This window comes from Carcharodon carcharias, chromosome 8 (assembly GCF_017639515.1).
Source record: "Carcharodon carcharias isolate sCarCar2 chromosome 8, sCarCar2.pri, whole genome shotgun sequence".
Taxonomy (NCBI): Eukaryota; Metazoa; Chordata; class Chondrichthyes; order Lamniformes; family Lamnidae; genus Carcharodon; species Carcharodon carcharias.
The window spans coordinates 56,733,557-56,757,757 of NC_054474.1; the positions used below are offsets into that span (position 1 = coordinate 56,733,557).

The following is a 24,201-nucleotide window of genomic DNA, read 5'->3' on the forward strand; positions in this document are numbered from 1 at the left end:
CCATTGGCGGGCCCACAACTTTCTACGGCTAAGATCTGATTGAGGCCTCCCTTAGCTGCTGATTTTAGAACTTCAAACCTCACTGGGTTTACCTATGAACACAGTTTAATTATGCTGCATAATATTTAGATAATGTTAATTGAGGCTGTGCTAACATGCCTGCAAAACATGGAAGTGCCTATGGAAGATTTCACAGCCTATATCTGCCATGTGGCCACATGGAAAGTGTGGTCAGATTCCATTGGAGTGCATCCCATAGCCAAGATGCTAAATTCGGGCACAGGTCCCCAAATGAATGCTCTAACTGGAACTCTGGTGATGTTATCCATCAATCTACATCATAATGTCTCATTGAAACAGCTGTAATATAGGAACTCAGCAGCTTTATTTCTGCTCAATGCACACATTTCTCGCTTGCTATGAGAGTGCACAGCAGCAAGATGCACCTCAGCACAATGCAACATCCTACCCTGCCATCCAGCTGTCTGGTTTAGATGATTCCGGATGCACCATTAATGCCCAGGCAGCTACTGCAGTTGTCTACTATATATGGTACCTGATTGATGGGCCATTTGTTAACGCATGTACTGGACCACTTCCATCTCTTGAGGCAAATGTTGAAAACAAAGCAGCCGTCTATCCTTCTTTGTGCTACACTGAGAAGTTACTCGAAAGTTGTACATAGTTTGGAGGTGGATGGCACATACCCTACGGGGTCGCAAAGGAAAACCATCAGCATTTCAGCACATTAAATATGTCTTTAACTATGCACAGTGTAAAGGTTAGTAAATGTGGGTTAACTGATATTCTCGTGTGTCATAAGATCATTTTGGATGAGGCAGAATAAGCTGATTATGCAGTGATTTTTATGCTGGAGAAGAAATGGCTTGGGGTGATCTTATTTAAGTATTCATGATTTTAAAGAGATATGGACAACTGCAATATTTTAACATAATCACAACTTTTAATTCAACAGGGCATGATTTAAAATTTAAGAACAGGATTAAAAAACTGTTTAGATTGAACTTAATTACACTGTGGGGGGGGTGCATATTTATAAAGATTGCCAAGGGAGGTAGTGGAGGCTTCAGATGCAGGAGCCACTGTAATGGTACAGCTGGAATCTACTGGCCTGAGACTGTCTTCAGTCAGGACACAGCATTCTTCCTGCACCACCTCTCTCCTCCATTTCATTGATCTATTTGAACTGCTCAGAATGATGGAGGAAGCACACTCAATAGTAGCCATTAAAATGAACTGGATGTATACTTGAAAGGGAAAATAATTGCAGGACTATAGCAGACCAGCAAGGGAGTTGAATTAATTTAATAGTTCTTACAAAGTGCTAGCACAGGCACAATGTAGCAAATGACCTCCTCCTGTGCTATATGATTCTATGGGTTGGATTTTACAGCCCTCTGCTATGTGTTTAAGGGCAGAGTGGGCTTGTAAAGTGCAGCGCGTAGCCTGCCCGCCACCTTCCCGCCTGGCCAAGGCCTGTCCTCCCATTTTGCAGGCACAGTGGAGGCACTAGGTGGCCTGTTTGCCCTTGTCCATAGCAGGGGGAGGCCCAGCCCAAGTGGATAGGTAGCCTGGCAGTTTTTACTGGACGAGCTGGTGTCAGGAAAGAAGGGGGACACCTCACTTGGGGAGGGGTTCCCAGTGCCCATTGAAAGCAAGTCCCCAAGACCAGCAAGGGAGTTGAATTAATTTAATAGTTCTTACAAAGTGCTAGCACAGGCACAATGTAGCAAATGACCTCCTCCTGTGCTATATGATTCTATGGGTTGGATTTTACAGCCCATCTGGAATTACAGAGCAGTCAGCCAAACAAATTGGCAGGCACTTCTCTAAGGAGGGAGTCTTGTCCAAAGTAAATTAGCGCCCCTCTGAGCGAAAAATAGCTGCAGGGCAGCTGACATTTTCATGGGCAGATCCCCAACACACTTTTTAGTCGGGGTGCCGGGGATCACGGTGGCCTGTAAAATCCAGCTCTATATTTGTTGATGTGCTTATGTAGAACAAAGAGACTTAATGTGTTGTCACGTTCTAGGATGTGACGTGTTCTGGATAGAAGGATTGGCTTTTTATTTGTACGCAGGAAAGAAGAATTTAAGGCAAAGGGGACAGACATAGGCTGCCTTAAACAGAAGGGAAGATTTTAAGCAACAGGTGTGCTGTGAGCAAAAGTCATGACCCCTTTATTTCTCAGTGTCTACAGCTGTTGGCTAAGACATTTTTGTCTGGAGAAGTTTTGCAAATCACAACAAGCAATATCTAGTTTGGCCTGCAGCAGACAATAGAACCACGTCTGACCTGTGAAAGCTATAAGCCTGACTCTTCTCTCACTGATCACTCAAAATGAAACATGGCATCTTGGTAGCATTTCTCTGGTGCTGCTTTGGCCTCTAATTTGTTGTTATATCTGAAAAAGTCTATACTATATATATCAGAGCACGGGGTAGGCCAGGCCATTTATTGACATGATTTTCTTCATGGAAGAGACCAAGGAAAGCCAAATTTCGAAAGATGAATGCATTGTGATAATTTTTAGCATATCAGATTTAACGTGCAGGATCCTTTGTATGTACTCTTTGCTTTGACAGCATCTACACACTTGTCTCAACTTTGTCAATAGAAGTGGATGCCATCTATTGAATTGTTAACCTTGGGAATATCAGGAACCCTGTAAAATTGAATGGCCCTATCTCACTGCTTCCTTGGGATAATGCCAAAATCAGTGAATTCCTTATCTTGCAATAAAGAACATCAGTAACCTGACAAATACATGCCCGCAGTGTATCTTGGCTGTTACTTCAGAAATCCCATGAGACTGCTTGAAATTACCCTTTGGCATATAAATTGAATGTAGCCTTCACCTTCATTGTCACAGACAGAACAAAGTGGAGGGAATCAAGAGTGTCTTCAGGTAGACAGCGGGCCTTTTTGATGGAATGAATTTGGATTAAAGTTTCATCAAGCTATGTTAGCCATATATCCTTTGAGGGATTTCATAATTAATGGGATGGAACTTCCTTAAACATTGTCTCATTCTCCTTTCCACAATTCTCTGCTGCGATTTCTCCTGCTCATCCTCTCCCTCCATAATAATGCCATTAAAAGAGATTTTTAATAGAATGGAATTGCAATGAAATGCTCTTTTTTTTTATCTTGAGAAGCCCTCACCCTGCATGGGGATGAGGAATTGGGTGATTGGGCAGAGGATAGGGATCAAATCTTCTGGTTGTCAGGCTACCAGAAGCAGCTTCTAGGTCATGTCTCCAGAATTTTATGCCAGTATAATTGCTTCAAAATAACATTCTCAGCTGCAGAATGTGAAGAATTTGACAGGTGCAATCTTCAGGCTCAAAGGCCACTTCTGCCTATATCACCTGATCCCACCAACAAGTGTCTCTTATTTCTCATTCTAATTGTTCCATGGTACATCATAATCATAAAACCAGAAAATGCAGGGTTGCAGCTGGCTAGCTACTCAATGGGCAGATGGGAAATGTTGAAAATTATATGGAAATTTTGAGGGGGCGTAATTGTGGGGTGAAAAAAACTTGCCAACAACATATGGCCCAATTTGCTGTAAGTACAATAAGATGTCTGACTTTAAAGAAATATCTAAAATGGCATGGAGTTTTCAGACTTGTAGGTTCATTGGGATTTTATACTGTGACAATCAATTTTAATAAATTTTATACTGTGGCTGGATAAAATAGTAGGAATATAGTATGTAACTTTATCCCTGAAAAATTAACAGAGATTTTAAAACACAGTTTTATTGATATTATTCACTTTAAATAAGACCCCTTTAACTTCCGGGCCAGAATTTTCGCCCCATTGAGGGGGGGATGTTCAAGAGTGGGGCACGCCTCCGATCGGCATCCCAATTGGGGGTGCGTCACCATTTTACATGGGCGGGCCAATTAAGGCCCACCCAGCATGACGCCTGCAAGGAAGCGCTATGCGCTCCCTGTGCGGGCTGGGAGGGTTCCCTGAGCCAGGAGTGTGCTTTATCGTGCATGCTAAGTGCTGCCTCAGGGAGATTGGCTCCACAATAAAAAATCTCTAAAAACAGAAATAAAATTTCCCTGACATGTCCCAACTCATGTGACACCGTCACATGAGTTGGGACATGTCCATCATTTTTAAATACACTTTTAATAAATTTTTAAAAACCTGCATGCTTTCTCCAATGCCCACCAAGACTCCCAGCCTGCCTGCAAACCTTAAGGTTGGACGGGCAGGTCCACTAATCACTTTAATTACTTTGTCAATGGCCTCAATTGGCCAGTGACAGGTCGGCGGGCGCACAGCTGATTCGGCTGAGCCCCCGCCAACCTGAAAATTGAAATGAGACGGGGTGACGTCGGGAGATCCGCCCCACGTCATCCCACGTCACTTTATGCATCAGCGAGCGGGCCCCGCCACCCGCTCGCTGACCGGGATATCCTGACCCTAGTGTTGGATTTTACAGGACAGACTGGAGTAAAAGCCAGAGGTGAGCTGCTCTTGCTTGGCCAGCTCATCCTGCAGCCATGTTACAGCCTCCAGCCGTTAATTGGCTTGAGATGGGTCTTCTGCCCTTACCTGGGAAGGAGGACCAGCCTCCAAGAGCTGCCGGACAGTTAAATGACTGGCAGATTTCTGTTCCCAGAAGAGTGAGTAGTGATCGCTGTTGGGACTCTGGCCAGTCCTGATGAAGGCATCCAGTGATGGAGCCCAGATGTTAAGGCAAGTCTCAGATCTCGCCTGGGTCAAGCTGGTAGGCCCCAGTGATTTGGCCTTATTTAAAGTGAATAATATCAATAAAATTGTAATTTATAATCTCTGTTAACTTTTCAGGAATAAAATTACATATTACAATCCTAGCATTTCATCCAACTACAGTATAAAATTTATTAAAATTGATTGTCACAGTATAAAATCCCAATGAACCTACAAGTCTGAAAATCCCATGCCTTTTTTGGCACTTCTTTAAAGTCGGACATCTTCTTTTACTTACAGCAAATTGGGCCATATGTTGTTGGCAAGTTTTTTTTCACCCCACAATTGCTCCTCCTCAATGTTTCCATATAATTTTCAACATTTCCCATCTGCCCATTGAGTAGCTGCAACCCTGCATTTTCTGGTTTTATGATTATGATACACTTGGGTGGACCAAATGGATAAGGCAGGGGGGAACAGGGGAAATGAGGGGATAGTAAGATCTATGGGGGGAGCACCAATGGGCATAAGGGACCTGTATAGGATGCATGCGCCCCCTGGACTAGCCACCAGTGTGACCAGTTAAACCTGCCGGCTGCACACTTGGCATGGGCCTCCCCCACCACTTATAAACTCCCAGCAGCAGCAAACAGAGGAATTTAAGTGGCCGCTTAAGGGCGTCAGTTGGCCCACGGACAGGTAGCCTCTCAATGCCTCCACACTGCTGGTAAAGTTGCAGCAGGATAGGCAGGTAGGCACTGGGAACAGTGCCAATGGTATGGCAACCAATTTTATGCCCCCCCCAGCATCTGCCAATCTGTCCCCAGGAGCCGTAAAATTCAGCCCCAATGAAAATTGGGTTTCCTCAGTTGTTGTGAAGCTGCTGCCATTTTTTTCTCAAACAAATCTAAAGGTGAATTTACACACCAGTCTCAGATCAGTAGTTTCAGCTTTGGGTTCAAACGAAGTAGGACCATGTGCACTTTACTTCAGTTCCAACCAGGCAGGAAGAAACAGCCTTGGCCAGTAGAAAATGGCACACCTACCTGGGTATAATTATACGCAGGAGTCTCACAGCAGTTAGAAATGCAAGTTTGTAGAAGGTCAGGAGGAGGGTGGGTGAAAGTAGAATGTCAACTTGAAACAATATGAATGTACAAAAATAAATACTGGTCTATTTAGTGTACCACTGAGGTTTGGTCAAGATCTCCAGGGATTCCAAACCTTAGAGCACTTTATAAGCCCGGTTTTGACATTCAGTGGCAAACTTAAATGATATGAGACTACTCGCACTTCGGTGTCTCACTCCAAAGTGAGTTTGGATATCAACTTTAGAATTACACTGTCAGTTTATTGTTGGTGCACATCAAAATTGCATTGCACCTACCCTGAGCTTGCAGAGTAAATGCACTGTAAATGTTGATTGTTTATGCAACAGTTGTGCATATCCAAAGATCATGATTAATCTGTAGTTACTAAAATGAGATTAATTGTATTTAATGGATGTAATTGTACTACATGACTTTACCAAAGAAAAATGTTTTTGCATATATTAATAAAAAGCCCAAAAAAATTGTGATTGCTACAGAATAAGGTTAACCTTCTTAACTTATTTTTGCCTTTGCATGAGCACTCCAATTAAAGAATGTATGGAGTGAATTAAGAAGGTTATTCCTTTAACTGATCAATTATCTAATTTGCATTATTTTTGTTAAACTAAGGAAATAAATGATGCAGATATTCGGGAGCTGGCAAAGAGATTGACCGGCAGATTGACTGTCATTCGGCAAATTTTCCCAATGTCAGAAAGCAAGAGCCAGTACTGTCTGAGAAATAATCACAGATTTTCTTCTGTGATGTGTAATCCTAAAGATCCCTTCACACAGCACATGGAGGTAGGGAATGTGAAAATAATCGTTTTTTAATGATTTTGTTCTTTATGTACAAATAATATTATTTCTGTTTGATTTTTAGATGAAAAGATAGCTGTGCATCTAAGTAGAACTGTGAAAATTAATGTATAAAAGCAATCTAATATTGAGAACAATTTTAAAGCTATTCTGGATGTCTACACAGAAACAAAATATGTTCAGATGTTGCCCATTTAAGGAGCCATGTCTAAATGATAAATAATTGGCCTTTGAAAATACATCTGAAGATTTTACATTTATATATCATTATTAAATGTTAAGGTTAAGCAGCTAGAGGAAATCTGCCAGGTCCACTGGCAGTAGTGGACAGTTGCTGGCCCCTGACTGGGTGGCAGCAATCAGCGGATAAGCATTCTATTGCCCAGGGACCTCAATTGTAAGGAAGGTCCAATGGTGACCACTCAATTCCACTGATGGGCACTAGTTTCCTTTGGGCCTCCCCCACGCAACTAATAGGGTTTCCCGCTGGTTCTCCAACTGTTGGACAAGACTCTGTCAGAATCCTGGCTGACGTTTCTTGGACCTCCATAGCGCATGGTTACCAGGGGCCCAGGATCAGCAAAGGACCCTAGTCCAAAGGTGAGTGAAAGAGGGATGGAGATCACGGGATGGCGATAGTGAGGGAGAGAGAAAGGTGTTGGAGGCAAGAGTAGGGGCTGGCTTTTAGCGGAGCCCCTTTCCAATGCAATGCCCCTTGAGCTCCTGAGATTGCCTGAGTTCTTTACTGCAAGGGACTGCATCCCTACCACGAGAGACTGCTGGCACACATGACAGGGTTTGCTGGGTGACATTCCAAGGGTGCAGGAAAGTCATTTAATCCATGAGCCACCACTAAATTGTGGCAGGGTCAGGGATAATGGGTGTCAATTGATTCATTAATGAACCTAATTGACACCCCACCCTCGGTGGCTGGGAATCCCAAATCAGCCTCTTTCACCCTCCCACTCAATCTGTGGAGGCTTTTCCCACTGCTGGGAGACTGACGCAGGGCCTCTCCAATAACGGGCCCACTCACCCCATGTTTCTCACCATGACGGGCTGCATTTAATCCATCCCACCATGGCCAGCGAGTATGTAGCTATAAATGGCCCTTGCTAACTATAGCAGGTTGTTATGTATTCTTGATTTATTTAGGTCCACTGGAAAGGCCAATGGACTGCTCTTGCAGGCTACAGTGACAAAAAGAGAAATGCATTTTGGAAAAGATAAACCTTAAAAGAGGACAGCACTTTTAAAGCATTTCTAAATAATTTATAACGAATGGGTTTAAAGTTCCATTAAATATAACTCACTGAGAAAATCAACCCCCACCCCCACCCCTCAACCTTAGGATATGAGCATGCTGTAAGAAACCCAAGAAACTTGCAATTTAATTAGTCCTTTTACTGCCAAAGACCTGGTAGTTAATCACAGTCTGCATGAACATGAGATAGAGCCATTCATTACATAGTACATTTTTAAAGCTATTTATTTTTGCCAAAACACACTCCGGAGAATTTTCTCCCTGTCGGGGGGTTGGACGGGAGCAGGAGCGGGCGGGCGCACAGCCAATTGCTAGCTGCGCGCCGCCATTTTACATGGGCGGGCATTAATTGCCCGCCCAGCGTGACGCGCACCCAGAAGCACTGAGCGCTCCCTGTGAGAGCACAGAACTGCCTCAGGGAGATCAGTTTGGATTTCAAAAATTTTAAGAAAGAAAAAAAAAAATTTGGACATGTCCCCTCATGTGAAAGTGTCACATGAGCTGGAACACGTCAGTGAATTTTAATGAAAATCTTTATTTCACTTATAAACCATTCATAAAACCTCATCCCACCCATGGATGAGGTTTAATGAAAAATGCGAAAGCCACCTGGGTTCTTCGCCTGCCCGCCAACCTTAAGGTTGGACGAGCAGCTATGTTAAGTGGTTTAATTAGTTTTTAAATGGCCTTAATAGGCCTTTGACAATTCGGCGGGCGTGCAGCCGACTCTGGTGCACACCCGCCGAACTGAAAATCAGAATGACACGTGGTGACATCGGGACACATGCCTGACGTCACTGCACATCATTTTACGCATTGGCGAGCGGGCCCCACCCCCGCTCACCAAGCCGAAGATTCTGGCCACTGTTCCAGAAGATGGATTGAAGATATGATCAGAATATGCATCGTTACTTATCATTAGCAAAAAAAATTATGATTCTTTTTTACCTTGCAAAGGAAAGTACACATTTTCTTGTACTCATTCCTTGCACTATACAAATAGGATTTGAGAGTTATGGGATTTTATTTTTTACTGCAAGCAATTGTTTTACTATTTTAGGGTTCAATGAAACAACCAATAATGAATATGAATGTTATTGAGACAGCTAAAATGATTTTAATGTCTGCAATCAAATTTGCAAAGATCCAGCTGCAGTACTTTGTTTTCATCTATTTCATTTGTTTGTCATTTTTCAGTATTTACTCCATCTTGTTACCTTTGAACATAGTTTGATATATTTTTCAGTAGAATTGCACAAATGTTGTAATAACTCTTAGCTAGAAAATGAAAATAGAATCATTTCTTTAGCAGAGGTGAAATATTACAGAAGCTGGATACCTGGAATAAAACGGGACAATGCTGGAAATACTCAGCAGACCAGGCAGCATCTCTTTGAAATTTTCAGGAAATTTAAAAACAAAACATTCAGGCATTTAAACTCGAGTTTATTTAAAAATGCCCCTCTTAGAAGCTCATAAAACTGTCAATCAAGCATTCAGTGAATGAAAGGATTTACAGAAGGCAGTTCTTGAACTCCTTGTACATGCGGTTAATTTTGAGTGCTCACACCTGCTGGTCAAATGTGAACTGTTTTATTTTTTCAAATTTGAGGAAAGTTTAAGTGAGCTTTTTGCAAGAATTCCTAAATCTCTAGTGCTATGCTTTTGGGACTCACTCATAACCACTCTGGATAGCTTGTTGATAGCTTTCAAAGCTCTTGGCAGGCAGCATGGAATAAATCTTGCGGGTTTTCCCAGTTATCTGACCTTGCATTAGGAGAGTCCAAACCTTTGCCAGCCACTTTTAACTGATCTTGCAGCTTCTCAAAAGATGTGAAGGTTTCAACAAAATCTTCTTCAAATTTGGGCAACAATCAGGATACCTTAAGAAATCAAAGCTTGTCTCTGAGCTATGGAGTCATTTGCATCAGCTATTTCTCCACTCTATAAAGACACTTTCTCCATAGTCAGTTCAATCTGCCTTATTTCACTTTCCTTTTGTGCTTGTAACTCCTTCCCAAGAATTTCCTTTTGGAATGCTCTCTCTAGCTCTTTCTCCTAGAATCCTCTCTCCATGTCTCTCAGAAATTCTCTCTTCTGTCTCTCTCTCTCTCTTTGTATACCCCTCTCTCTTTTCCCTCTCTCTTTCTCTTGGTATTCTCTCTCTCCATTTTTCCTTCCCCTGTTCTTGCCTGAAACTCTAACTTTAGCTTCCACTCATCTAAGCAATTTTGGCTAACCTGGTCTGTTTCAGGATCTATATCTTCTGCCTGGTGAGCTACTGCTTTAAGCTGTTCAATGGTTCAGACTGCTAACTCCTGAAAAGTTAAATCCTCCTGTTCTATGGATGATTTCACATTAAAGTTAGCCACTCTACTTTCCAGTGTTATTACTCAAACTTTTGTATTAAAGAAACAATTTCAGCTATTGAACTTCCCCTTTTGCTTCCAATTTATGTTTTTAATGTCAGATTCAACTTGTTTTAGTCCCTTTGGTTCAGTTCGTGGATGCAGCACCCAATTCTGTTATGAACAGGATTGGCATTGAATTAAAACCCATTTTACCATTTCCGTAACTGAATGTTTTTTTTGAAAAGGAAGACGTGTGTGTTTCCTAGCCCGCCAGAGTGTGTGGTCAGCTTACACAGCAGCATCAAGCTTTCATGGGTTTATGTAAAGAGGATTATTTATCCACACATTCACCCTGAAAGACACAGCATCATTCATGTACACACACACACACCCCGCCATTTTATGCAGGCAGGCCAATTAAGGACAGCGGGAGTGGGCGTGCAGCGGTGGGACTGCAATGGCCGCCGGGCCCCGTGGCAACCCGGCAGCCTCTTTTAAAAAGTTGCTGCAGCCTTTCAAAGGCTGTGGGTCATGGCCAGTAGAAGGGCTCCCCAGAGCGCTGCTGGTGAGCAGGCCAGGCAGGAGGGTAGGGCAGGGGGGCACTGTGCCCCTTGTTTTTCCAATGATTGCCTTGCTGCCCACCTCAAGGAGGTGGTAGCAGGATGGGAGGTTCTGGTACCACAGGACGGGAGGCGGAGACCCCCCACATGACCAGACGTGCCTGGGAGGAGGTGGCAGAGGTGGTGAGCTCCCACGACGTGATGCAACGCACCTGGATCCAGTGTCACAAGTGCTTCAATGACTTGTTGCGCTCTGGCAGGGTGAGGACAATGTTGGCATTGGTTCTTTAACCCAGCAGGTCAGCTTCCCCACTGCTGCCACCCCCCTGCCACACCCACCCCCACCCCCCCCCAAAAAAAAATCTGAGTGTAGTGACTGCATTCAATCATTGACGGTATGTGTCCTTCGCTGGGTGGGCCAGCAGATATTGCCCATGCCTGAGGTCAGCCTGAGAAGGTGGTGAAGAGATGGGTTCTGCCTCCACAGCATGTGGTACACTGAGAACCACATGACTGTATTGGGGGCAACCTGGAGGAGCTGCACCTAGGCTCAGTGCTGAAACTTCAGGACATGTCAAAGTCAGGGTGATGACATGCTGGGAGGGGTGCTTCAAGATGGTGTGGCAACGAACCATCTGCTTGCACTGCAAGTGCTTGCGCCTCCTTGCTATGGAAGGTTAGACCGTGTGGTGCCTAATGTGATGTAGGCAGCATTTGGCCAAGGGCGGGGAGGAAGGTGGGGGAACAGGCCTAGCATCTTTCTGTGAGTCTTTGGCATCAGCATCCTGTGATCACACACTATCTGCACGTTCATGGAGTGGAAGCCCTTCCTGTTGACGAAGACACTGGGCTCACCTGCTGATGCCTTGATGGCCACATGTGCGCAGTCTCTAGCACCCTGGATGCAGGGGAAGCCAGCAAGGGCCGTGAAGCCTCTGGCTCGCTGTGTCTGGCTTGCCTGGTCCCAATGGAAGTGGGTGAAAGTCATTGCGCGCCTGAACAGAGCGTCTATAACCTGCTTGACACAAGTGTGGACAGCTGATAGGGAGACACTACAAAGATCACCCACTGACCCCTGGAAGGAGCCAGAGACATAGAAGTTGAGGGCAGCTGTGACCTTCAGAGCCACTGGCATAGGGTGTCCACCCACACAGTTAGCGGAGATCTCAGGCCCAATCATCAGACAGATATAGTTGACTGTCTTTCTTGAGAGATGGAGCCTCCTTCGGCATTCCACCTCAGACATATTGAGGTAGCTGCTTCACCGCCTGTACACCCTGGCAGCAGGATAGTGGCATCTTCTGCGACCCCTTCCACCTTGGACTGCCTCTTGGCCCTGCGCCCTTTGTGCCTGCGCCTGTCCTCCCAAAGGTGACTCCCCTGGAGAGTGAATGTGCACTCCTGACCTCCTCCCCCTCCAACCCTCCCTTCCTTCTCAGAGGAGGTGCCTCCTGTGGACAGCTCAGCTCCCATTCCCAGGCTAAGGGAAGGCTTCCTGAAATCTGCAGGCCCAAAAAAGATTCCTCACTGCAGAGTGCTGACCTGAAGGTTAAGAGTCCAGAAAAAGCAGCTGGTATGTGTTTTGAAGTATTGCAGATCACACAGGCAAGTATCAGTAACTTTGAGAAAACATTATTTGCCAAAGCACACTCGCGACCACTGACCCCTCTTATCCCACCCGTGGTTGAGGTTTATACAAATGTGTCCAACCTGCCTGCCCATTGCGCCGTGCGCCAACCCGAAGATTGCACAGGCGCCAAAAAATCGCCATCGATTGGCGCTTCAAAGGCCTTAAGTGGCCCATTAATTAATGGTGGACGCACTTTGGAGATCATCGCGCACCCTCTGAACAAAATAACACGATGGCACTTGGAGAAGTGGGGACGCTCGCCCAACATCACCGCGCGTCATTTTACACGCGTGCGTGCGGAGCCCGCCCCTGTATGCCAACGGGAAAATTCTGCCCATGGAGTCTGGACTCAGTTGTCGTTTTTACCAAAATGTATAAATTCCACAGATAGGGAAAGGTTTTCCCTCATCGAGCAGGTGCGGCGAGCAGGCCCAGAGTAGGCCCAATGGTCAATAGTTTGAATTGCGCACTGATATGCTCAGCACTGTCTGGGCAGGGGGCTGGGGAGGAGGAGGGCAAACGCGGAAATTTGTGCATGCGTGCGGGTGCACTCACAGAAAGCTCCCTGAAGACACAGAGCTGCCTCAGGGAGCTGGAGATTTATAGCATTAAAAATAAAGATGATGATTAAAGCCCTTTTACAGACTATTTTGCAAGCAATCCGGCAAAGCACAGAGCAGCACCACATCCATAAAGTGAAAGCACATTTTAAATCAGAATCCAGACAGGAGGGGAATTGTGAGGCCGACAAAATGGCCAAGATAGGGGCTAAAACGGGGATATCATTGGACCCCTTTTCAGGGGGAAAGGCACAAGACGTTACTAAATGTGAGACCCAAGGGAATATCATTGCCCCTTGATCTAACCAAAGCTCCAGCACTGAAGGCAGCCGCTGAGGCTTTGAATAGAGGGGAGGCCATAGGAAGATTGTTGTGGGGTATTCCAAAAGGAACATAAAACAAGGGATGTTTGATGCTAAATGAATAGTACCAGAGACATGACACCGGGAAATGATGCCATTGGTCTATGAAGGTTTGAGAGCAGGTGCAACTGGGACTGCTCACCACTTGGAAAAGGCTTCGGCATGTTGGATGGTGGCCTGAGATGAGAAAGGATGTGGAGGATTTTTTCAGCAATGTTTGATCTGTGCTGCTAATAATCTTAATCCACAAAAGAGGGAGACACCTATGGGATACACTTGGAGAGTTGAGGGTCTGTGCTGAGGGATCCAAATTGCTTTTTTCAGACCTCTACCTCAAACAAAGAGGGGGAATAATTATTGTCTGGTGCTGGTGGATAACTTCAGTAAATGGGTAGAAGCATTCCCCTGAAAATCTGCAACTGCGCTGTGGGCAGCTAAATTACTAGTGCAAGAAGTGCTTACAAGATGGGCTTTACCTCAAATTGTGAAATCCGTTCAAGGAAGTCAGTTCGCCGGTCAGGTAATGCAATACATTCTACAGCTACTAGGAATTGAGGGAAAGTAGCACGTGCGTTATAACCCTTAATGATCTGGGAGAGTGGATAGAGTCCCTTCTGGAGTCTCACTTAGGAGCTATACTCTGGGTGTAACAGGGATGAGTAACAATGCCAATAATGAGTTAAAAGAATGATTTTTTTGAAAATTGAATAATGATAATTATAGTAAAAATAATGATATGACAATCATAATTGATAATATAAAAAGAGAAAGAAGTAAAAAGAAAGAAAGATAACTTTATTAAAAGGAGAAAGCACTTTATATATATATATATCTGAAAAAAGGAAGAAAGACATTTTTTTAAAGCATGAACAATAACCCCAAGTTGGTCTGTTCCAAGACAAAAGGATAACCTCAACATAGTCTGTTCCATGATAGCACCCTAAATCGGTAGCATTTCCCATTAACATACATTACCAAGTCCCTGAATAACCTTATATATGGGGATGGACTCTTCAGCCAGTCACTTCCTCCATAGTCCTCGGTAGTTGACTATTCCACCCTTGGCTGCAGTCCCGAATCCTGGAAAAAGTGTCCCTTTAAGCCAAATTTCTGGCTCCATTCCAGCCTTTCGAGACCTTGTTCAGATATTCTCAAAACAAGGCTGGTAAACATAAGTTCTTATCGATTCTTCTCACAGGCATTGCAAGACTTCATAATATTCAAGTTGTTTATGAATCTTTTGCTGGTGTCACCCCATCAGCCATCAGTCACGTTGTATGTCCATCAATCAAACTCCATCTCCTGATACCACACCATAGTTGATCACCCCATGTAAAACTATTCATTGTCCTGGCTTGTGGTTCAAGTGTCATCGGGGAAGTGTAACACTTCCTCTCTTTAAACAATAGAAAAATAACTTTGTTTTTTAGCAGCACATCTCGAAAAAAATCCATGTTCAGTTAAAACTATAGCTGTGAATATGAGGTGCAAGAAAAATCCATGGGAAAAAGTCCAAGTCTACCGTTAATAATATTGTTTGTTATATAACTGGCTAATAATCAAAGCAGAATCATATTTAGGTTTAAATTAATGTCTACAAAGTGAGATTCATTGCAGGTTCACTTAAAAATCAAAAGTGAAGCAAAAATAAAATCTTAAAAATTAGTGATTGTGGCTGTCGGCCTACAGCTTCCCACCTTTAAAATACAAAATTATAGCAGTATTTTATAATATAAAATCAAAATTTTTTGTCATTTATCCAGTTAGAGCTTTTTTATATCACATTGCGGTTGCAAAACTTGTAGAGGTCATAGCTTGAGTTCAGTCACTCATGAGGACAGTTGTAGATACGCTTCATTTACACATTGCTGTATACAGCAGTTAATTAGCAGAAATAGAATTATCAGTATCTGAACAAAGACCAATACATGTGCTATAATCCTAATCCATGGCTGAATATTCACATTCATGCTCCAATTCCATAAATCCTCCCAGTTGTGTGGTAATTTTGATATCAATTTTTTTATTAATATACTCATTGTGTTGCTGCAAGCGGAAATGCACTTTCTTGGATTTAGCAGTGATCCTTCAATTATCTTAATGGTTCTGGCAGTTGTGGGACATCCACAACCGAATCTTTCCACAAACTCCCATCAACGTCCTTTCATCCTATCTTTTACACTTAGTTTCTGTGATATTGCGATGGTAAATATTCATCAATTCTCGACCACCAATTCTGACAGGTGTTCCTGGGGTAAAAGAAAAGATTATTTCAGGAACGGGGCATGGATTTTCGTATCCATAATTATATTCTTTTTCTATAGTGGTAACACAGTGTTTCACCTCTCCTACATATGCAGTTTGTGTTGGCTTCAAGTCAGCTCGAATAGCTTCCATTGTACAATTTACATGCGTTTGATTAAACCCACATGTTACTTCAGGGTGGCCCCTTATCTCATTCACGCACACAATCACTTCTCTCCTTGTGTTACACCTTCCAGCCAAGCTCTTAATACATAATCTCCCATATTTACTGCATGTGGATAGGTATTGTGATATTGTATATGACTGCCATCCTGAACTAATCCTATGTTTTCTACCTGATATATTGGCAATGGTCCAGTCTCACCCATTACCACTGGTAGATACAGAAATAACCGATGATGTTCCAATTAGTAGTTTTACATTTAACCTGAATAGGGTAAGACTGAGCCAATCCCCTGAGCTGGCAGGCTGTGATGCTATTTTTATACATTGACAGGGCAATTAAATGTTCATTAGAGATCTATAAGGGGACTTTCTGCTCATGTATCTGTCTCATATTCTGTTGGGCTTGTTCCACCAGCCAGGACCCATACAAAACACACACATCAATTTGGATCACTTCTGCCAAAGCATGACTGTCTTCCCTGATTAATTCACTGATTGTTTTTGCATGATTCTCTAATCTGCTTACTATATCCTTCAAGTGAATTGTCATGACCTGATTTTCCTGTAATTGAGTGCCTTGATTGGTGTTCCCTTTCTGGAGAATATTTTTCAGTTGCATTTTAAAGATTTTTAATTGCCCCTTTTAATGTGGCCAGATCTATGGGCAGAATTTTTACCTCATCAAGTGGGCACAGTGGGCGGGCCTGGGAGCGGCCAAGCAACCGCCAGTGCGAATTGCGTGCTGAAACTCCCGCCCAACAAGGGAAAAATCCTGCCTATGTCATTTACCACTGAAGCTCCAGTATTACATCCTGTCGCTAAATCATTTATTAACCCTCTCTTACATCTGGGTGTACTTCTGTTCAGAAAATAAATTTGTTCCCAGTGATCTGGTCCTCCATCTAATTTTATGCCCAACTCAATAACTTGGGCCTGCATCTTCCGGTTGGCGAGCGGGGTTGGGGCACGGTTGGCGAGCAGGGGTGGGGCCAGCTCACCAACGTGCAAGATGACACAGGGTGACATCAGGCATGCATCCCGATGTCACCCCACATCATTTAGATTTTCAGTTCGGCGGGCGCGGAGCCAAATCGGCTGCGCACCCACCGAACAGTCAAAGGCCTATTAAGGCCATTAAAAAAGTAATTAAACTGATTAATGGACCTGCCTGTCCAACCTTAAGGTTGCTGGGCAGGCGAAGAGCCCGGGCGGCCTTCAGAAAAAACATGAAACCTCATCCAAAGACAGGATGAGGTTTCATGAGGGTATTTAAATTTGTATGAAATGTCTCAATGAAGGAAATTGACATCTCCCAGCTCATGTGACAGTATCAATAGTTCTTTTTGTCACCTTTACTCAATGTTTCAAACCGGAGCCGATCTCCCAGAGGCAGCACTTCACCTCAGGGAAATCTGTGCGCGAAAGAGCGCGCTCCCGGCTCAGGGAATCCCCCCTTCCTGCACAGGGAGCGCATAGTGCTTCCTGGTGCACGTCACGCTGGCCAGGCCTTAATTGACCCACCCACATAAAACGGCAGCGTGCCCCCAATTGGGGGCACTGATCGAGAACACACCTGTTTGTGCCCGATCCCACACAACACCCCCCCACCCCCCCAACAAAGTGGGGAAGATCTTCCCCTTGGTGTAACAAATTTTTGTACAGAGCCTGCATTTTTGCCTTGTGCAAACTTGGTAATGTCATTCCTGTCAAATCCAGCATCACAGGTACCATCTCATGATGTACAATATGATACAGAATCTTTCCCATTGGAATCAATACCAAACCATTTTTTGGTTCCTCCTTTGGTATCCTGTCTTTCAGTATTTCAGACAATCTGGTTCACTTACCCTAAGGAGTACTGGACGTGTGTTTTAAAGAACACACGGTGGAGCTGTCCACTGTAACATAATCTGTGGGTCCCCTTGATTACAACTATAATCAACATCAGGGCCATAAAGGATAAGTTTGGCCAAGGAAATGGGAGCCTTCTTCCCTTGGTTTGTTCTTTGTCCAGGGATGGTGGGGTTTGATATATACTTTGCCTCAAGTAGTTCCCTTTTTACTGACTCTTCTGGATCATCCTCCCTAAGAAAATAAACAGTTTCCTGAATGGAATTTACCTTGCTATTTGCACCAACATAACTGGATATCATTATCAGATGGATTATTCATCATTATTCTCGGGTTGTTTCCTGGGGGAGAATTTTCCCCCTGTCAGGCGGTCCAGTCGGGAGTGGGTGCGGAGCCAATCGCCACTCATGATCGGCTGCGTGCCACCATTTTATGTGGGCGGGCCAATTAAGACCCGCCCAGCATGACACGCACCTGGAAGTTCTCAGCGCTATCTGTACGGGCGGGAGGAGGAGGGAGAGTCAGGGCATGCACACATAAGATCAGGGAGATTAACTTAAGTTTTAAACTTGGAAAAAAATAAAAAAAATAAAATTATTCAGACATGTCCCCTCATGTGACATTGTCACATGAACTGGGACATGTTTATGAATTTTCATGAAAGTTTATATTTAATTAATGAAACCTTCATGAAAACTCATCCTGCCCATGGATGAGGTTTCATGAAAAATGTGAAGGCCGCCTGGGCTCTTCGCCTGCCCGTTAACCTTTAAGGTTGGACAGGTAGCTTTCTCAATGGGCTTAATTAGTTCATTAATGGCCTTAACAGACCTTTGACAGTTTGCACATGCCGAACAGAAGATTCTGCCCCTGGGTTTTAACCTCCCACCTTTTTCCATTTGCCACACTTCCCAACTTGTCTCAAAACGATAAATGCGGAATGTCTAAGGGGCAGAGTAGTTTCAGACTCTGATGTAAGTATCTTCCATTAAAACTCACAGATTAAACATGGTCCCTTCCTTTATTCACCATACTTGTCACTTTCCTTGAAGAGAGCAACTGCCTCAGCAGTCACCTTAATCTTTCCATGGTACAACCCTCCTGTGGATGAGGTTTCCTCAAAAATGCAAAGGCCGCCAGGCCAATTTGCCCGAAAAATCTGTTTTATTTAATACTTTAATTGCCTTCATCGGCCTCTTAATTGTCGGCAGGCATGCTGCCAACTCTCGCGCGTGCCCACCAACCAAAATATCACAGATCGGGATGCTCACCCCGACATCATTGCGCGCTATTTTACGCCGGATTGAGTCAGGCACACACCCATCCGCGGGACCTAAAATTCTGCTCCATGTGCTGCAATTGCAATCCCATTGTAGCAGTGTGTGAATTCTCTGCAGAATTATTGGTCCTCTTCTACTTGTTGGTGGAACTACCACTGGAAGTCTGCTACGTATAACCAGGAAATTGAGCTGGTCATAGTGGGGTCAGTGTGACAAACAGAAATCCTGCTTTGAAATGTTTGGTGCAGAAAGTGGAAAATTCATTTGTTTAGCTTGTGGCATTTAATTTTTTTTAACGAAGGAGAACTCATTTGTGTTTAGAATGCTGTGCATTTGATATCTTGGAATTGCAAATTTTTGAAATAAGTTGGGTCTCTTCAGTAATGCTATCGTTTAAGTTAATTGATATTTTCACAAGTTGGCTGTAATGCAAATGCTACCTTGACCAAAAATCAGATCTGGTTATACTTATACCATGAAATTGCATGAAATATTGATTAATAAGTTAACCAATTGCAAAATATATTCAACAATTTTTAGGGGTTTAAGATATTCAATAGAGTCCTCTGGTGAAATTATAAGATATTATTAATGCACATGGCATGGAATCCTCAGAAACCTTTTATTCTCCCATCAACATGCTATCTCAGGAGACTGGTAAATCCTCATACTCAAATTTTATAGGTGTGGGTGGAAGAATTCTTACAAAAATTGGATACTTGTCTTTGGTGAAAGCATTGCATTAATCTATAATTCCCTTTGTCAGGGAAATAATCATTTCAATATTAATTTTTTTTGCTGAAAGCTGCTTTTGGATCTAATCTTTGCAGATCTCCAATCTCTATGTTTATGACAGTGTTTTACTGCTGGCTGATGCCTTCCATAAAAAACTGGAAGATCGAAAATGGCACAGCATGGCTAGTCTGACATGTATTAGAAAAAATTCTAAGCCATGGCAAGGTGGAAAGTCTACATTTGATGCAATCAAAAAGGTACTGCATGTTTCACTGTACGATTCAAATAGTATTGCACTTGTATAAGTACAAGAAGCTTGTAATCGTAGAAGTTATGAACAATCATTGTAAAATGATTTTTATTTCTCACTAACGAAGATGACTTTGTAGAGAGTTTGTTGCAAGAAAAAAACACTACATTCCTGTCCAAAAATTTAGCCAGGCACTTGAAGAATTACATCTGGTTCACTGAAGTCCTTTAGGGAAGGAAATCTGCCACCCTTAACTGATCTGGCCTACATGTGACTCCAGATCCACAGCAATGTCGTTGACTCTTAACTGCCCTCTGAAATGGCCTAGCAAGCCACTCAGTTGTATCATAGCACTAGAGAAAAGCCATAAAGGAATGAAACAGGAGGACCACCCGGCATCGACCTAGGCATCGGAAATGACAACGGCACACCCAGCCCTGTCGACCTTGCAAATTTCTTCTTACTTGTATCTGGAAGCTTGTGCCAAAATTGGGAGAGCTGTCCCACAGATTAGTCAATCAACAGTCCGACATAGCCATAGTCACAGAATCATACTTTTACAGACAATGTCCCAGACACCACCATCACCATCCTTGGGTATGACCTGTCGCAACGGCAGGACAGACCCAGCCGAGGTGGTGGCACAGCGGTTTACAGTCAAGATGGAGTTGCCCTGGGAGTCCTCAACATTGAATACATACCCCATAAAGTCTTATGGCATCAGGTCAAAGATAGGCAAGGAAACATCCTGCTGATTACCACCTACCGCCCCCCTCAGCTAATGATTCAGCACTCCGCTATGTTGAACACTGCCCATTGGAAGAAGCAGTGAGGTGGCAAGGTCACAGAATGTACCCAGGGTGGGGGAACTTCAATGTCCATCACCAAGAGAGGCTTTGTAGCACCACTACTGACCCAACTAGATGAACCCTAAAGGGCATAGCTGCTAGAGAGGGCCTGTGACAGATGGTGAAGGAACTAATGAGTGATAAACCTGCATGACCTCCTCCTCACTAATCTACCTGTCACAGATGCATCTGTCCATGACAGTTTTGGTAGGAGTGACCACTACCTCCTTATGGAGAAAAAATCCCATCTTCACAATGAGGATACCCTCCATTTTGTAATGTGGCACTACCACCGTGCTAAATGGGATTGATTTGAAACAGATCTAGCAAATCAAAACTGGCCATTAGCTGCAGCAGAATTGTTTACAACCACAACCTGTAACCTCGTGGCCTTGCATATCGCCAAATCTACCATTACTACCAAGGCAGGGGATCAACCCTGGTTCAATGAAAAGTGCAGGAGCAGCACCAGGCATGCCTAAAAATGAGGTTTCAACCTGATGAAGTTACAACACAGGACTACTTGCATGTCAAACAGCAGAAACAACATGCAATTGACCAAGCAAAGCAATCCCATGACCAGCAAATCAGATCTAAGCTCTGCAGTCCTGCCATATCCAGTCGTAAATGGTAGTGGACAATTAAACAGCAAACTGGAAAAGGAGGCTCCACAAGTATCCCCATCCTCAGTGATGGGAGAGCTTAGCATATCAGTGCTAAAGACAAGATTGAACATTTGCAACCATGATCAAGCAGAAGTACTGAGTGGAGATCCATCTCAGTTTCCTTTTGAGGTCCCTAGAATCCCACCCACCTTCTTCAGCCATTTCAATACACTCCACATGATATCAAGGAACAGCTGAAGACATTGGATACTGAAAAGGCTATGGGCCCTGACAACATTCTGGCAATAGTGCTCCAGATCTACCCACACCCCTAGCCAAGCTGTTCCAGCACAGGTACAAAACTGACACCTACCTGGCAATGTGGAAACTTGCCCAGGTGTGTCCTATCCACATAAAAACAGGAAAGATCCAACCTGGCCAATTACCACCCCATCAGTCTACACTTGATTATCAGTAAAGTGACACTTACTCAGCAATGACCTGTTCACTGACGCTCAGTTTGGGTTCCATCAGGGCCACTCAGCTGTTGACCTCATTACAGCCTTGGTCCAAACATGGACAAAAGAGCTGAACTCAAGAGGTGAGTTGAAGGTGACTGCCCTTGACATCAAGGCAGCATTTGACCAAGTGTGACATCAAGGTGCCCCAGTAAAAGTGGAGTCAATGGGAATCAGGGGGAAACTTTCCACTGGTTAGAGTCATACCTAGCACAAAGGAAGATGGTTGTGGTTGTTGGAGGTCTATCATCTCCAGAGCATCACTGTAGGAGTTCCTCGGGGTAGCGTCCTCAGCCCAACCATTTTAGTTGCTTTAATGAAATTCCCTCCATCATAGGGTCATAAGTGGGGATGTTCACTGATGATTGCACAACGTTCGGCACCATTCGCGACTCCTCAGATACTGAAGCAGTCCATGTCCAAATGCAGCAAGACTTGAGCAATGTTCAGGCTTGGGTTGTTAAGTGGCAAATAATGTTCACGTCACACAATTGTAAGGCAATGACCATCTCCAACAAGAGACAATCCAATCATCTCCCCTTGACATTTAATAGCATTACTATTGATGAACCTCCTATTATCAACATCCTTGTGGTTACCATTGACCAGAAACTGAATTAGATTAGCTACATGAGTACTGTGGCTGCAAGAGCAGGTCAGAGGTTAGGAATCCTGTGGCGAGCAATTCACTTCCTGAATCCTCAAAGCCTGTCCACCATCTACAAGGCACAAGACAGGAGTGTGATGAAATATTCTCCACTTGCCTGAATGAGTGCAGCTCCAACACTCAAGAAGCTCGACACCATCCAGGACAAAGCAGCCCGCTTGATTGACACCCCATCCATCACCTTCAACATTCACTCCCTCCAGTGCACACTAGCAGTAGTGTCTACCATCTCCAAGATGCACTGCAGCAATTCATCAAGGCTCCTTTGGCAGCACCTTCCAAACCCATGACCTCTACCACCTCAAAGGGCAAGGGCAACAGATGCATGGGAACATCACCCCATTGCAAGTTTCCCTCTAAGCCACAAACCATCCTGACTTTAAACTATATCATCGTTCCTTCACTGTTGCTGGGTCAAAATCCTGGAACTCCTTTCCTAGCAGCACTGGGTGTACCTACACCACAGGGACTGCAGCAGTGCAAGAAGGTGGCTCTCCATCACTTTTTCAAGGAATTGACAACAAATGCTGTCCTAGCCAGTGATGCCCACATCCCATGAAAGAGTAAATGAAGAAAAGAATTACCTGATCTAATAGCTGGTCAGACATCTTTCATGTGTCCTTTGGTAGCAGAACTTTTGGCCACCAAATTTCAGACTCATTGTACACCTGTAAGATGACCATAATTAGATTCCATTGCTACTCAAGTAAATGTCAACTCCCCCATCCCTAAAAGTGTAGAGGGAACGTATTGACCAAGTTATTAATGGGCCGTAACTTCCAAGCTCCAGGATGTTGTATTTGGGGATACCCCAAAGATGCGGGGAAGAACCACCCCCACCCACCCCCGGAGGTTCTCAGGTAAGGTTTGCACAGCAATTGCCTGGGAAATGTACACTTCTCATTGGCAATTGCCCTGCACTAGGAACCATATGAAAATGCAATTTAAATTGCAACCTTCAGATGATTCCAACCTTCAAATGATTCCAGTTGTCTTGCATCAATAAGTAAAAAATTAGAAGTATTAAAACCAATTCTAGCTTATGGGTAACTATTGTACAGTCCCACACCAACCTCCCCCGCCATGGAACTCTCCTTGCAGACTACTACCCCACAAGAGTTCCCCCCCCCCCCACCCACCTCATTACCCTCCCCCCACCACAATAAAGCTCCCCCAGGGGATACCCTATCCCCAAGGAACTACGCCCATGCCCCCCAAACAGGAACTCTCTAGCACATGGGATGCCCCACACACACCCACAGGACTCCCCTCCGCAACCTGGCACAACTTTCCCCCCATTCCCAACCACCACAGCCAGGCCTGACTCTCACCTCCACCGCAACTCCCAAGGCCCGGCCCAACGCAATACCCACCCCCTATCACTTAAGGCCCGAGCTGACCCAAAAGCCCCCCAACCCCCAAAGCCTGACTCCACCTGACATCGCCATCCCTCACAAGGCGACTCGACCCAATTGTTAATGGCCTTAATAGGCCTTTTAATTATTGGCAGGCGCGCAGCCGACTCTGGCACACGCCTGCCAAATGAAATATCGCGAGACTGCGCGATGACGTCGGGACGCACCCACCACCCCCCACCACAAGACCCAACCCGACTTGAGACCACACCCCACCCTTGACGTGACGGTAGGCCCTGAGGGCATGCT

At 44.3% G+C, this 24,201-nt stretch overlaps 1 protein-coding gene across 1 annotated transcript in view; it reads left to right on the top strand.

Moving 5' to 3' along the window:
* Positions 1 to 24,201, top strand: part of LOC121281438 (glutamate receptor ionotropic, delta-2-like) — a 448,441-nt gene that overhangs the window by 283,643 nt on the left and 140,597 nt on the right. The window contains exons 6-7 of the mRNA XM_041194383.1: positions 6,438 to 6,611; positions 19,745 to 19,906. Coding sequence (XP_041050317.1) covers positions 6,438 to 6,611; positions 19,745 to 19,906 — 336 coding nt within the window. The remainder of the gene's footprint in view (positions 1 to 6,437; positions 6,612 to 19,744; positions 19,907 to 24,201) is intronic.